The sequence below is a fragment of the Brachyhypopomus gauderio genome, unplaced genomic scaffold (assembly GCF_052324685.1).
Source record: "Brachyhypopomus gauderio isolate BG-103 unplaced genomic scaffold, BGAUD_0.2 sc381, whole genome shotgun sequence".
In the NCBI taxonomy this organism is placed as follows: domain Eukaryota; kingdom Metazoa; phylum Chordata; class Actinopteri; order Gymnotiformes; family Hypopomidae; genus Brachyhypopomus; species Brachyhypopomus gauderio.
Window position 1 is genome coordinate 25,001 of NW_027507202.1, and position 12,500 is coordinate 37,500.

At 41.2% G+C, this 12,500-nt stretch overlaps 1 protein-coding gene across 1 annotated transcript in view; it reads right to left on the bottom strand.

Annotated features, from left to right (window-relative positions):
- Positions 1–9,747: 9,747 nt before the first annotated feature.
- LOC143505578 (inter-alpha-trypsin inhibitor heavy chain H5-like) overlaps positions 9,748–12,500 on the bottom strand; it is a 9,628-nt gene continuing 6,875 nt past the window's right edge. Inside the window, exons 10-14 of the mRNA XM_076996169.1 lie at positions 12,190–12,500; positions 11,993–12,043; positions 11,329–11,445; positions 10,379–10,756; positions 9,748–10,217 (exon numbers count right to left, since the gene is read on the bottom strand). The exon at positions 12,190–12,500 is cut by the window's right edge and continues 321 nt beyond it. Coding sequence (XP_076852284.1) covers positions 9,907–10,217; positions 10,379–10,756; positions 11,329–11,445; positions 11,993–12,043; positions 12,190–12,500 — 1,168 coding nt within the window. The 3' untranslated portion in view covers positions 9,748–9,906. The remainder of the gene's footprint in view (positions 10,218–10,378; positions 10,757–11,328; positions 11,446–11,992; positions 12,044–12,189) is intronic.

Below are 12,500 nucleotides of genomic sequence, written 5' to 3' on the forward strand. Positions count from 1 at the left end.
CTCGAAATGGAAGCTTGCAGAATTACATTTCGAAAATATCATTGTGTAACCTTAATGTTTTATACTTTTTATTCAAACCTAAACATAGGTAAAGGTGGGTTATACTATGTGTAAAGTATTTCTGTGACCAATTTATACATTTTTATGCCTTTATATAGTTTTCTTTTTATATAGTTTTCTTTTTACATCATATTTCAAGTATTACTAGTTAAGCAGGAATAGCAAAGCTTTAGCAATAAGCAAAAGGATTGTGTGTGGAAGAGCTTATTCACAATCAAAGTATTAGTTTAATGAAAGGCACACAATTTAACTTAACTCACATCCTTAACATGATGTTTAGTACTTAATAATGTCAATATTCTGAAGTACCATACATAGAGACACTAGGCACTGAGGCATTTTACCTACCTAAGACATTAGATGCCATTTTTTTCTGTTCTATTTCTAAAATACCTGGTCGTCATAAACAACCTTAATTCAGTGAGAGATACATCATAATAACAGGGCCTCTGTCCCATAATTATTTGATCAATCTCTGTAACATGACAGCGGGCATATTGCTTAATCTCAAACTTGTCTCTCAAACTCATCTTCAGCTTAAGGAGACTGTTTAAAAATCATCTTAATTCCCAGTTTGTAGCTTTGGCAGGCGTGTGTGGCTTGCTAGTGATGACATGTGGTTAATTCAGAGGTATTGTGCAGCACACTGGAGTGGTCTTTTTGTGTGTATGCAAATGTTCAAAAGCTTTTAGAATCTTGGCTTTTGGCTCACACCATTTCAGCAAAGTTTTTCTAAGGGAAGTGATGAGGAAAATCACAAATGTGCACGTGTGTGCTCTGATGTTTTAATGCCAGTTGGCAGTGTTTCTCAGGCCCAGTTCAAGCTTTAACCAAACTTGTCTGTCTACTTCCTGACCTAACAAGCTGAAACTGTGACCTATGGCCTTTCTGTGACAGTGCTTTAGCATGAAATTGCCCCGAGCTTGTCAATCATTAAGTGTTTGATAGAGCCCTGAATGAACATCTGACTGGTCATTTCACCAAGGTCTGAACGCCCCACGTTTTAGAGCAGGTACTGTAAAATGCGCTAGCAGACAAGCTTGACCTGACTTATCACCTCGATATTTTAAACATCACTTCCTGTCTCCGCCCAAAACATGTTAGTGTTTTGACAGAATCGACTTCCTCATTGTTCTTACATCCATTTCCCGCCTTTGCTTAACTCACCACCATTTGCTTCTATGAAATATTCATGTGATGTGCCTTTTTCTGTACTGTGAATATTTTATATTGTATCCCTTTGCCTGCTGATTAAAATGAACAGATCATCCCAGTGTTGAGATAAAATTGTGCTGTAATGGTGCATTGAATTATACATGAATTAAAAATTCAGATCAGAATGCTTTGTGTTAGAAATCATCATCATAGTATCATGGTATATATCTAGCAATATATGTAGGTAGTCAAAATGGGGGTGACGTATACAAGGTTTCCAGAGAAACAGGACATTTCGGACAGCAGTCCTCCATCAGCTGTGCAAGCAAAGTGCTTTGAAGTGCTGATGAACGGCAGCTGTCCAAAATGTCCTGTTTCTCTGGTAACCTCCTGTACCTCTCTGCAGTCTTGACTATGTTTGACGACGTATATTGTAGTACAGTACCAGTCACTCACTACTCCCCTGGAATCTAATCCACAGTATATATATATATATATATAGTAGGGTATATAAAATGTATAAAAGGTATATATATATAGTAGGGTATATATATATAGTAGGGTATATATATATATATATATATATATATATATATATATATATATATATATATATATATATATATATATATATACCTTTTATACCTTTTATATACCCTACTATATATATATATATACACTTTTCTCAGAACATTAGAACCTCAAGGATTTAAACATCTACTATTAAACTGGTTTCACCTCCTAAAGCCCTACAGCTTCAAAAGCACTTTGCTTGCTGATCTCTTTCTGAAATACCCTGCTTCTCTGGAGACAGTGTGAACTACATTGCAATTTTTAGTACCTCTGTATCTTTAACCACTGTAATCTGCTCTTACTCCATGGAGATTAAATGTGTGTGTTTGTGTGTGTGTGTGTGTGTGTGTGTGTGTGTGTGTGTGTGTGTGTGTGTGTGTGTGTTGAGTTTGTATTTTCATAGGTCACATTTCTCATAATCATTAAATACTTTTTAAAAAGCTCTGTATTAATTTAATACAAATAAAACAAACGGTTTAAACCCTCTAGTCGAGAGTTAATTTCATTAGTCTTTATGTAATATTATGATTTCAGAATTTGCGTGGCAGAAGCATTAGTGGATTGAGCAGTTCAAAAATCGCTTACTTATTCATTCAGCCATCAGCACATTACCGAGGCCTGTAAAATGATAAGACATTGCATGTAAAGTAGTCACAGATTAATACAGACGAAATCTATTTTATTATATATAATGCAGTTTTGTATTTGTATAGTTTTGTAATTTGGACATTACAAAGCGATGACCTCAGTAAGAAAACAGCTTTGATGTTTGCTGTAATTATTTTTAAATGTAACACTAGAGGGCAGTGTGGTTCATTATTTTTGCTGCAGAGGACACAGTGGCATAGTGACACGTTCACATTTTCTTCTGTAGGCCTACGTTATGACTAAAACACAGCGCACAGTTAAACACAGTTAAACACAGCTAAATATTCTGACTAAATCATGACTGTTTCCCAATGTGTTTAAGTATCAGTAACGTCTTATATGTACCGATTGTATGTTCCTTTGGTTTCGCCACTTATGAATACTCAGAGCAGAAGGCGAGAACATCTCCTTCTCCCCAAGTGTGTAATTAAGTCTGTTGGGGGCCCCATGTGTTCCTGAAGAATTCACTCAGTGCAAAACACCCGTAGAGTGTCACTGCGCTGGACTCTGATCAGCAGGATGTGATCAGTTAGATCAGTGAACTCGTATCCAGCGAGTCTCCACTGCTGTGTGATTTTAGTCAGGGACCCAACTGAATAACAGCAGTGAAGATTCACTGTTGTTATTCTCGCTTCTTCTGGGTCTACAGTGCTCATAACGCAAACACAAACAACAACTTGGCTTAGTTAAGTTCACTAAAATAGCATTTGGAAGTATTACTCCTACGAAACGTAATGGTTGTTCGCCATAATTTAGTTAGCTAACCTAGCTCACTGGCTAGTTAGCATAATAAAAGTTACCATATATTATGCTACTCCTTAAAGTGTCAAACATATTTGAAAGAACATTTCAAGTTACGCATTTTTTTATATAACGTTCAATTGCAAACCGTATTATTTTATATCATGTCATAAACTATATAATTCTGTGTTTTCATAAGTGAATTCCTTTTTTTCGTGCCAGGTCCTGACCTATTTTTTTGCTGACTGTCTTGTTATGTTTCAATATTTAAAAAAAATGTATGCTCACCTTTTTAAGATTAAAAACTAATATTTAAATGAGTCGACAAATTTGTGGTTTCTGGACAGGTAGGCTACTGATTTTAAACAGACCGATTCTGCTGGATGAGTGAATATAAGTGCATGGGAAATGCAACTCATGAACTGGTAAATGTTCTTTATAATGTTCCTATCATTTTCCAAGTCTTCTAAGTCTTTCCATTTATAATTTCTTTTAAATGCATACGCATATTGTAATTAGAATATTGAAATATTTACATCTCTCTGTTTATGAGCCTTATATTAGTTGATGTATAGTGTACTGTCTCTAGGAAAACAATACGTTTTTGTTATGGCCCACAGTACAACTATCAGTTAAAGGTCTGAAGAAGAGCTACGCGCTTCATAGCACGTATTGTGGTGCCTAGCTACAATATTCTGAACTAACACTAGAGGGTGCAGTAGAGTCGCTTCCGTGCGCTTCCCACATGCTGTCTGTAGTTGTGCCCCACTCGTCTTCTCGTAACCAGAATTAGATGAGGGTGACAAGAACGCATGGTGCATTATCTGAGACAGCTACAGGCTGTGAGTGTGAACATGCTGCCTTTGAACACCACGCGCTGAAATAAAGCACTGTAACAAAATCTTTTCAAAGCAAGAGAAAGGAGAAATACAGCCAGAAATGTAAATAGCTATAATCACTTATCATGTAATTCATCTAATTCGTTTAAAAATAATGACCACAAGGCTCTAGTCTGAATTGTATTTCCAGGTGTGAATGCAAACAATGTAAAAAACATGTTAATTTGATCAGAAAGTTGTCTAAATATCCTTAAAAGGTTTTTTTTTTTTTTTTTTTTTGCATGGGTCTTCACTCACACATGCTGGCTAAAAATTCCACGCCCTGGCAGTGTAAATCCGCTGGTTAACACAAGTTGCTGGGAGATGAATTGAGGGCAATTAGACAAAGCAGAAGCTTACATGTTACTTTGATCAGTGTGGGAACAATGTGTAGACGCACATGGGAGACGGGGCTCAAGTGTGTGTGTGTGTGTGTGTGTGTGTGTGTGTGTGTGAGTGTGAGTGTGAGTGTGAGTGTGTGTGTGTGTGTGTGTGTGTGTGTGTGTGTGTGTGTGAGTGTGTGAGTGTGAGTGTGTGAGTGTGAGTGTGTGTGTGTGTGTGTGTGTGTTTGTGTGTCCTCTTCCCAGCTGTTGTTAGGCCCACATTCTCCTGCAGTACACTCTGTTTTGTAATAAGACCCATGATCATGTTATTTACTGCTAGTTCTTCCCTCTGACCAAACTCCCACACTACTCTGAGATGGTAAAGAAATCCTCTGTAATTATGAGGGACTGATAGTGAAAGAGGCACTTTGCTGAAGGTGTTATTCATTGAGCTTCATTGAGTATTTGACTGCTTTTGTGTAAAAAACTATTTATTTATATTTATGGATGACTGATGTCTCTTTTTTAACACTGCATTTTTATGTTCTGTTTTTGTTTTTAATTAATATATTTTGTAAATTTCATAAAACAAAATTGTGTGTGTGTTATTGACAGTCAATGGTGTGTGTCATACAGCATGTGTGATGGGCAGGGTGAGCGAAAATAAATGGAAGCGATCACGCCAAGTCTCAGGGAAATAGGATGGTTTAATATGTAAAGTGCGCAAACCAAAACCCGTGAACTGATCCGAATTAAGGATATAATAACCAGCAGTCAACTGGTACAAAGACAAGACATATATAGACGAACAAACGACCCTCAGGTGAGACGGATCGCGGGCTCCGCCCACCTGAGGGACGAACACAACGCCACACCCACAGGACAAGCTGCTGCTGTAGACGGGGGCGACCAGTAGGGGGCCGCCGTACCGTGACAGCATGGCCAAGAAGACTGCAGCTCCCAGAATTCCCTGCACTGACTAACCTGTTCATCTTCCCGTCAATCTTAGTACTTACCTATTTCCCATTAAACCACCACTATATATGAACTTCATGTCACTTCTTTACAGAGTATTGCTGACTATTGTGGAAGTGTGCTGAGTGTTTTTTCATTGCCTGTGCTCTTATTAATAAACCCTGTTTTCTTGATGTCTGCACTTGTCTGGGAAGTAACATGTACCAACCATCACTGTGTGTGTGTGTGTGTGTGTGTGTGTGTGTGTGTGTGTGTGTGTGCGTGTGTGTAACATGCCCCCTGTGGATGCTTATGAGAATATGGCAAACCTGAAAGTGTCATAACATAATTGTTACTCACGGAAACACTAATACTATAATTGGGGTGAATTTATGCATGAACACCATTACAACTAAACACAGCTGGAAGCCATAACTATGGCCATAAACATGCTTCAATGGGAGGTGGGTGGCTGTACTATTAGTCCATGGCCAGGAATGGCACAATGTCTGGTTATGAGCAACAGAAATACAAAAGACTATACCATGAGCAAGAACACTAAGAAGCAGACCTGCCTTGACTTCACAGAAAGCTGCACCTTCACCATCAAACATAGTCAAACATCTGAGGTTGAACTGTTACCTTCCTGTTGTTTAACTTTCAGTTTTAAAAGCTTTTAGCAGTAGCAGAGATAAAAACAGAGGGAGATGTGTAATTCTGGGCTACAGCTAAAAGCCAACCCTAAACACACAATATTTGTGTTTTATTTTCTTGTATGTTTGTTGCAAGGCTTAAATAATTTGGATGGATTTTAGTCGATGAGGTAGACTAGGGAAAACACATTGAATGAGGAGTAGATATGAGCTTTTCATGGAATCATGAGTAAAGCACGACGTTATTGGATACTCGGCTAAGGCCTTGCATTTGTGTGTTGTGTGTGTTGTGTGTGTGTGTGTTGTGTGTGTTGTGTGTGTTGCGTGTGCGTGGTCAGGAGGTCAGGGTGTTATTTCTGTGTGGGTATATGTGTGTTGTGTGTGTGTTGTGTGTGTTGTGTGTGTTGTGTGTGCATGGTCAGGAGGTCAGGGCGTTATTTCTGTGTGGGTATATGTGTGTGGGTATATGTGTGTGGGTATATATGTGTGGGTATATGTGTGTGGGTATATGTGTGTGGGTATATATGTGTGGGTATATGTGTGTGGGTATATATGTGTGGGTATATGTGTGTGGGTATATATGTGCGGATATATATGTGTGGGTATATGTGTGTGGGTGTATATGTGTGGGTATATGTGTGTTGTGTGTGTGTGTGTTGTGTGTGTTTTGTGTGTGTGTGTGTTGTGTGTGTTGTGTGTGCGTGGTCAGGAGGTTAGGGCGTTATTTCTGTGTGGGTATATGTGTGTGGGTATATGTGTGTGGGTATATGTGTGTGGGTATATATGTGTGGGTATATGTGTGTGGGTATATATGTGTGTGTATATGTGTGTGGGTATATGTGTGTGGGTTCAGTAAAGTTGACCAGTGTGGTTTGGATCCAGGGAGAAATGAGTCAGCGGGGGACATTGTTTTTCCTCTCACTCTGCTCACTCTCCTCTCTCTGCTTTCACTCTCCTCACTTTGCTCTCACTCTCCTGTCACTCTGCTCACTCTCATTCTCCTCTAACTCTCCTCTCACTCTTCTCTCAGTTCTTATATGGACATGTTTAGATTTACATTTATTTCCTTTATTTTATTTCTACAATTTTATTCTATTTTTTCTTTTTGTTCTCTATGAGTGTTATTATAGTGTGTAGTGTATTTTTGCATTTGTGCTATGCCTGTGCTCCTGTCCTTCAATAGAGGAATTGTCTATATTGTGTTTCTCTGCATGTGGTTGTAGTACAGAGACACTTTTCACATCAGTACAGACTCTTCCCACAGAGTGTGTGCACGCACGTTTGTGCATGTGTGTGCACACGAGTCATCACAGAGACCTAGATGGACAGAGACTTCCATTCCAGTCCATGGAGGATATAAGAGGGGGTCTCTCTCTCTCTCTCTCGCTTTCTTTTTTTCTTGTCTTTCTTTTTTCGCACGCTCTCTTCATCTCCTCCTCCTCTACTGGTCCTGTGCCAATCACTTACAAATCACCCATTTATTCAGCACGGGCACTGACATTTGGAACATGTTTGCAAGTACTGATGTTATGGAGAATCAGAGTAGAGACGTTAGACTGATTGACCTCTACTCTGTGTGTGTGTGTGTGTGTGTGTGTGTGTGTGTGTGTGTGTGTGTGTGTGTGTGTGTGCGTGCGTGCGTGTGTGTGTGTGTGTGTGTGTGTGTGCGTGCGTGTGTGTGTGTGTATATATATGTGTGTGTGTGTGTGTGTGTGTGTGTGTGTGTGTGTGTGTGTGCGTGCGTGTGTGTGAAAGAAGGGATTGGAGTTCACAAGATTAAAGAAGAGTAGGATTAATCTGGAGTAACCATAACAGCGCAGGTCTGACTAGCAGCACTTTGGTACGAGTACTGTGACTCCTGCACTCTTGACAGTAATTTAGTTCAAAAACACAAAGCTACTGTTTGGAAGGAGTGATGCCCACTCTTGATAAAAAACATAAAGCGAAGAAATATTTTACTTTTTCCAGACATTTATATCGTAATCTGTAGCAAATGATTAATGGTAGTAAAGGGATTGTTGGAGGTGAATGCCTTAATAATAATGTCTTGTGCTTTTATATGCTAGTGAAACAGTCTGTTCTTTGTGTGCGTGTGTGTGTGTGTGTGTGTGTGTGCATGTGTGTGCCCTGGTGTTTTGGTGTGTGATTGAGTGTTTGTTTGGTGTTATAGCTGTCTGTTAATTGTGCCAGGACCACATAAGCCATACCTTACACTCTTCTCTCTGTTCTATCAGTCACACAATGTCCCTGTAAAACATTGCTTGATGTTTTTCCAAAAACACACTAATTTGCATAAATTCATATTTATGAGGTGGTATCAGAAAATAAGTAATAGCCAGGAGTCTGTATTTGAAACCAGATGTTAATCACAAGCATACACAAATGTTTCATTTTATGCTCAATTATTTCAGAAGTATTTGATAAGGACCAAAGAAAAGATTCCTCATGTTTTTGATGATTTTTCCTGAGTGGGTATTCAACCCACATCTGACACTATATATTAGTCCATATGTTTGTATTTATTTCTAAGGTAGTCAAATTCTACTAATCTTTAAACATATGTTTCTCTCCAAGCAACAGATATATATTTTTATTATAAATTATAGTGTACACTGAAATTTGCAATAGTTTCTGAAAAATTGCTTCAACAGCATAGTTGATCGATCTTTCTGAATGTCTCTGCCATGAGTGGATATTGGGTAGCTAGTCTCATTCATGCCAAACGGAGGAAGCCTGGAGTTAAGGAACAACACAGTAGTGTGTGTTCATCAGGATCCTACAGGACATTCTGAAGCTCTAGAAAATTCAGAGATTACAGGACAGGAAGCATTCTCACTATTCTCACTACTAAAGGGCATAAAGTTGGCAACTAATATTGGATACATGAGTGTGTGGACATGCCAGTGGCTTTACTTTTAGCAAAGTGGGGTCACTCCAAAAAAATTAAAAAAGGTCAAGAATTACTGCTCTTTTTCTCCATGATAACAGTCCCCTCGCAAGAGCTAATAAGATGTTTAACTGCAAGACAGAGGCCGGTCGCCTAGCGACAGCCAATGAGAGGTTTAATTACGACACAGTGAGGCACACAGATAAGAGAGTGGAGAGGGCGGGTGCACACCTGGGGGAGTTAAAGACCTCATTACACCACTTCATTATTCATCTCACACCAACCTGTTCTTCTTAAAACCCTTAATACACAAATGTCTTAATAATTCTCCTTTATTGATATGTGACGCTTTCATTTTTCCTTATTCACCATTTGTGACCTCATTAAAATATGTGAAGTATGTGACATTTACTCCACGGAAATGTATCACAAGGAGGGGACGGGAATCTAAGCCCTGGACGGACAGCCCAGGAAGGTCATCCAGAAGCCTGCTGGCTTCATGCCCTGAAGTGTGTAAGTGTGTAAGGTGCCTCCACAGTCACTCCTGCAGCTGTCTACAACACACACACACTGATTATCCACTGAAAAGGAAACTACACTAACCTGAAAACTGTCTGTAAGGTTTTACTCACGTCAGTATGTTTTAATGCACCTTGTCAGAACAGCATAATTATTTATACTGAATTTCTTCATTTTACATTAGATTTAGCTACAGAAGGTAAAACATATACAAACATGATGCAGTAGTTATGAAGTCCAAGCCTTTAACTGATACAATCTACATACTGCATATAAACATGTGTAAATTGTGTGTTGGGTGCTTGTCAGTCTCTGTGGGCTTGTGTAGGTACCCGTTAATCCAGAATGCGCCATCATTCTGTGTGTGTGTGTGTGTGTGTGTGTGTGTGTGTGTGTGTGTGTGTGTGTGTATGTGTGTGTGTGTGTTCATGCATATTTGTGTGTGTGTGTGTGTGTGTGTGTATGTGTATGTGTGTGTGTGTGTTCATGCATATTTGTATGTGTGTGTGTGTGTCTCACTGCCTGCTGGCCCCATCAGGCCAGTCCCCTGTGTCAAACTGGTGGGCCACTACGTAGTCCCGGTACTGGCCGTCGATCAAATGTGCTGCATTGTTTTTGGCAAACCAGCAGTCTACGGCGTGAGTCCCAGAGTAAATGAATCTCCTCTTCTTCACCACCTCCACGGTGCGCTCCTTCACCCTCAGGGCCGTGTGGCCAGGCTCCGGGGTGCCCGGGGTGGGGCTCTCTCCGCCCCTGTCGTCTCCAGTCGCCACCGTGATGTTTCCAGGAAGTCGGACTAATGAAACTTCCTCATACAGGAACTGACCTGAAATTACATGTTTAATAATTAGTGGGTTTGTATGTGCGTGTTTGTGCGTGTCGGCTTGGAGGATTGAGGGGTCATGGCTCTGGGACTCTATCCTGTGTGTGTGTGTGTGTGTGTGTGTGTGTGTGTGTGTGTGTGTGTGTGTGTGTGTGTGTGTTTACCTAGCAGTCCGTGTGTGTCCTTGCTCAGTCCCTTCTTGTCTGCTATGTAGAACCCCAGGTGGTCCTGCTGGTAAGGTGCCGGGTTTTTATAGCTGTGCAGCAAGATCACAAACTGGATGGATCCCTGTATGGTTACTGTGACGTTGGCGTTGGCAGCGATGGTCACACTCAGGTTCTGGCTCTCCACGGAGATGCTGGAGCTGCAGGGGAGGACCAGGCGCTCGCGGCCGTCCTGGATGACCTTGCGTGGGGTCACCTCAATGTAGGAGCGCCGTGGCTTATCCACCACCACCGTGATGGAGCTGAAATAAGTACGCTGCTGTTTGTGGCTGCCGGGAGGGGCTGGAACACCAATCAGCTTACCATTCACAGTCACACCTTAACACACACACACACACACACACACACACACACACACACACACACACACACACACACACACACACACCACACACACACACACACACACACACACACACACACACACACACACACACACACACACACACACTAATATCAGGACAGGAAGAGGACACAGCCATAGAACTGAATACTCTGTGATGTCACTGCGATACCTGTAGACCTCTACAGAAAACTACAGGTGTATGTGGCTCTAGTGAATCGTACAGGGGTGTCCAACTCCTTTCGTGAAGATTTAATGCCTTGCAGAGTTCCTGCCTGATCTAAGATCATCAAGAGTTCTAACCCACCTGGTCCAGTTCATCTATATTATAGATCTATAATCTATAATATTAGATGAGCACAGCCGATATACAGGACAGAATGGTCACCTGTGGTATGGCCCATTCAAACTGACATTGCTCTAGTATTACAGTAGTGATGCTGTAACTCTACGTGATAGTGTCCCAGACTGAAACGCAATCGTATGTGAGTGCACAAGGTTATTGTTGCATAGTGATGTTTGTAGTGTTGTTTATAGTGTTGTTTACCCGAGTGTTTGTGGTCAGTCACCAGTCGCAGGACGTCTCCTGCATCTCCATTGATGTTGAAACACACGTTCAGCTTGCTGAGGGGAAACTCCACCACAAAATGAGGATCTCCATCCGCTACAGATGAAAGAACAAAAATGAAATTTGCTTTTTTGAAAAGTAAACCGCAAAACGCAGCATTTGTGTTTTATGCTGCTACATAACCATAATTGCATGTTATAATTCCATCTAAACCTCTGTTGACATGGACAACTAAACGAAGGCCCCAATAGAGTCTCTTTGTACATGCTGTTGTCAGCCTTGACATAACTCACTACTGCTATAACACACACACACACACACACACACACTCTGACATAGTTCACACACCCCACATTCACGTTCACACGGCCGTTACCCCCCCGGCCCACAGGTCAATGAGAGCCTGTGGCCCCTCTACTCAGGCTCAATTACAGGTCTCTCACAGTGGCTTCCGCTGCCTTAAACACACACACACACACACACACACACACACACACACACACACACACACACACACACCCAAACATACACACACACACACACACACACACACACACACACACACACACACACACACACACACAGGTGCTGAAATGCCAGGCCCGAACCAGCTGCGGGTGCTTCACCAAGATGGCGAAATTACCTGATGTTTTAGAGAAGGTGACAGTCTTTTTGGAAGGTCTTTTAATACCGTCTGTAATAAAAAGCAAAAACAAAACTCAGCTATGCCAAATGAGGCCCTTCAAGAATATGACGGTGATATTATAATGAACATCTGTTGCATTAAATTGCGTGTTAAAATATTGTAAAAACTCTCCAAAATAAATAAGCGTTTCTCACTTGTCCCCTTGCTGGCCATGAAACTCTGAAGCGGTTGCTCCTTCTTCCTGTGTAGGCTCTGAGGCGTGTCTCTGGTAGACTCCTCTAACTCTGGCAGCTGATTGGCCGCATCAGGTTCGTCCGTGGGCGGGCCTTGGGTAGGCTTCGCCTGGGCTACCGTTCCATTGTCCAGCACCTGAGGCCTTTCCACCAGCATCTGTGTGAGCGGTGTGAGGAAGTTGTACGCCAGTGACAGGTCGGCGATGCGGCGTGTGAAGTTCTCTCGCTCGGCGCTGTCGTGGCTGCGTAGACGACCCTTCAGGCCCTCCTTC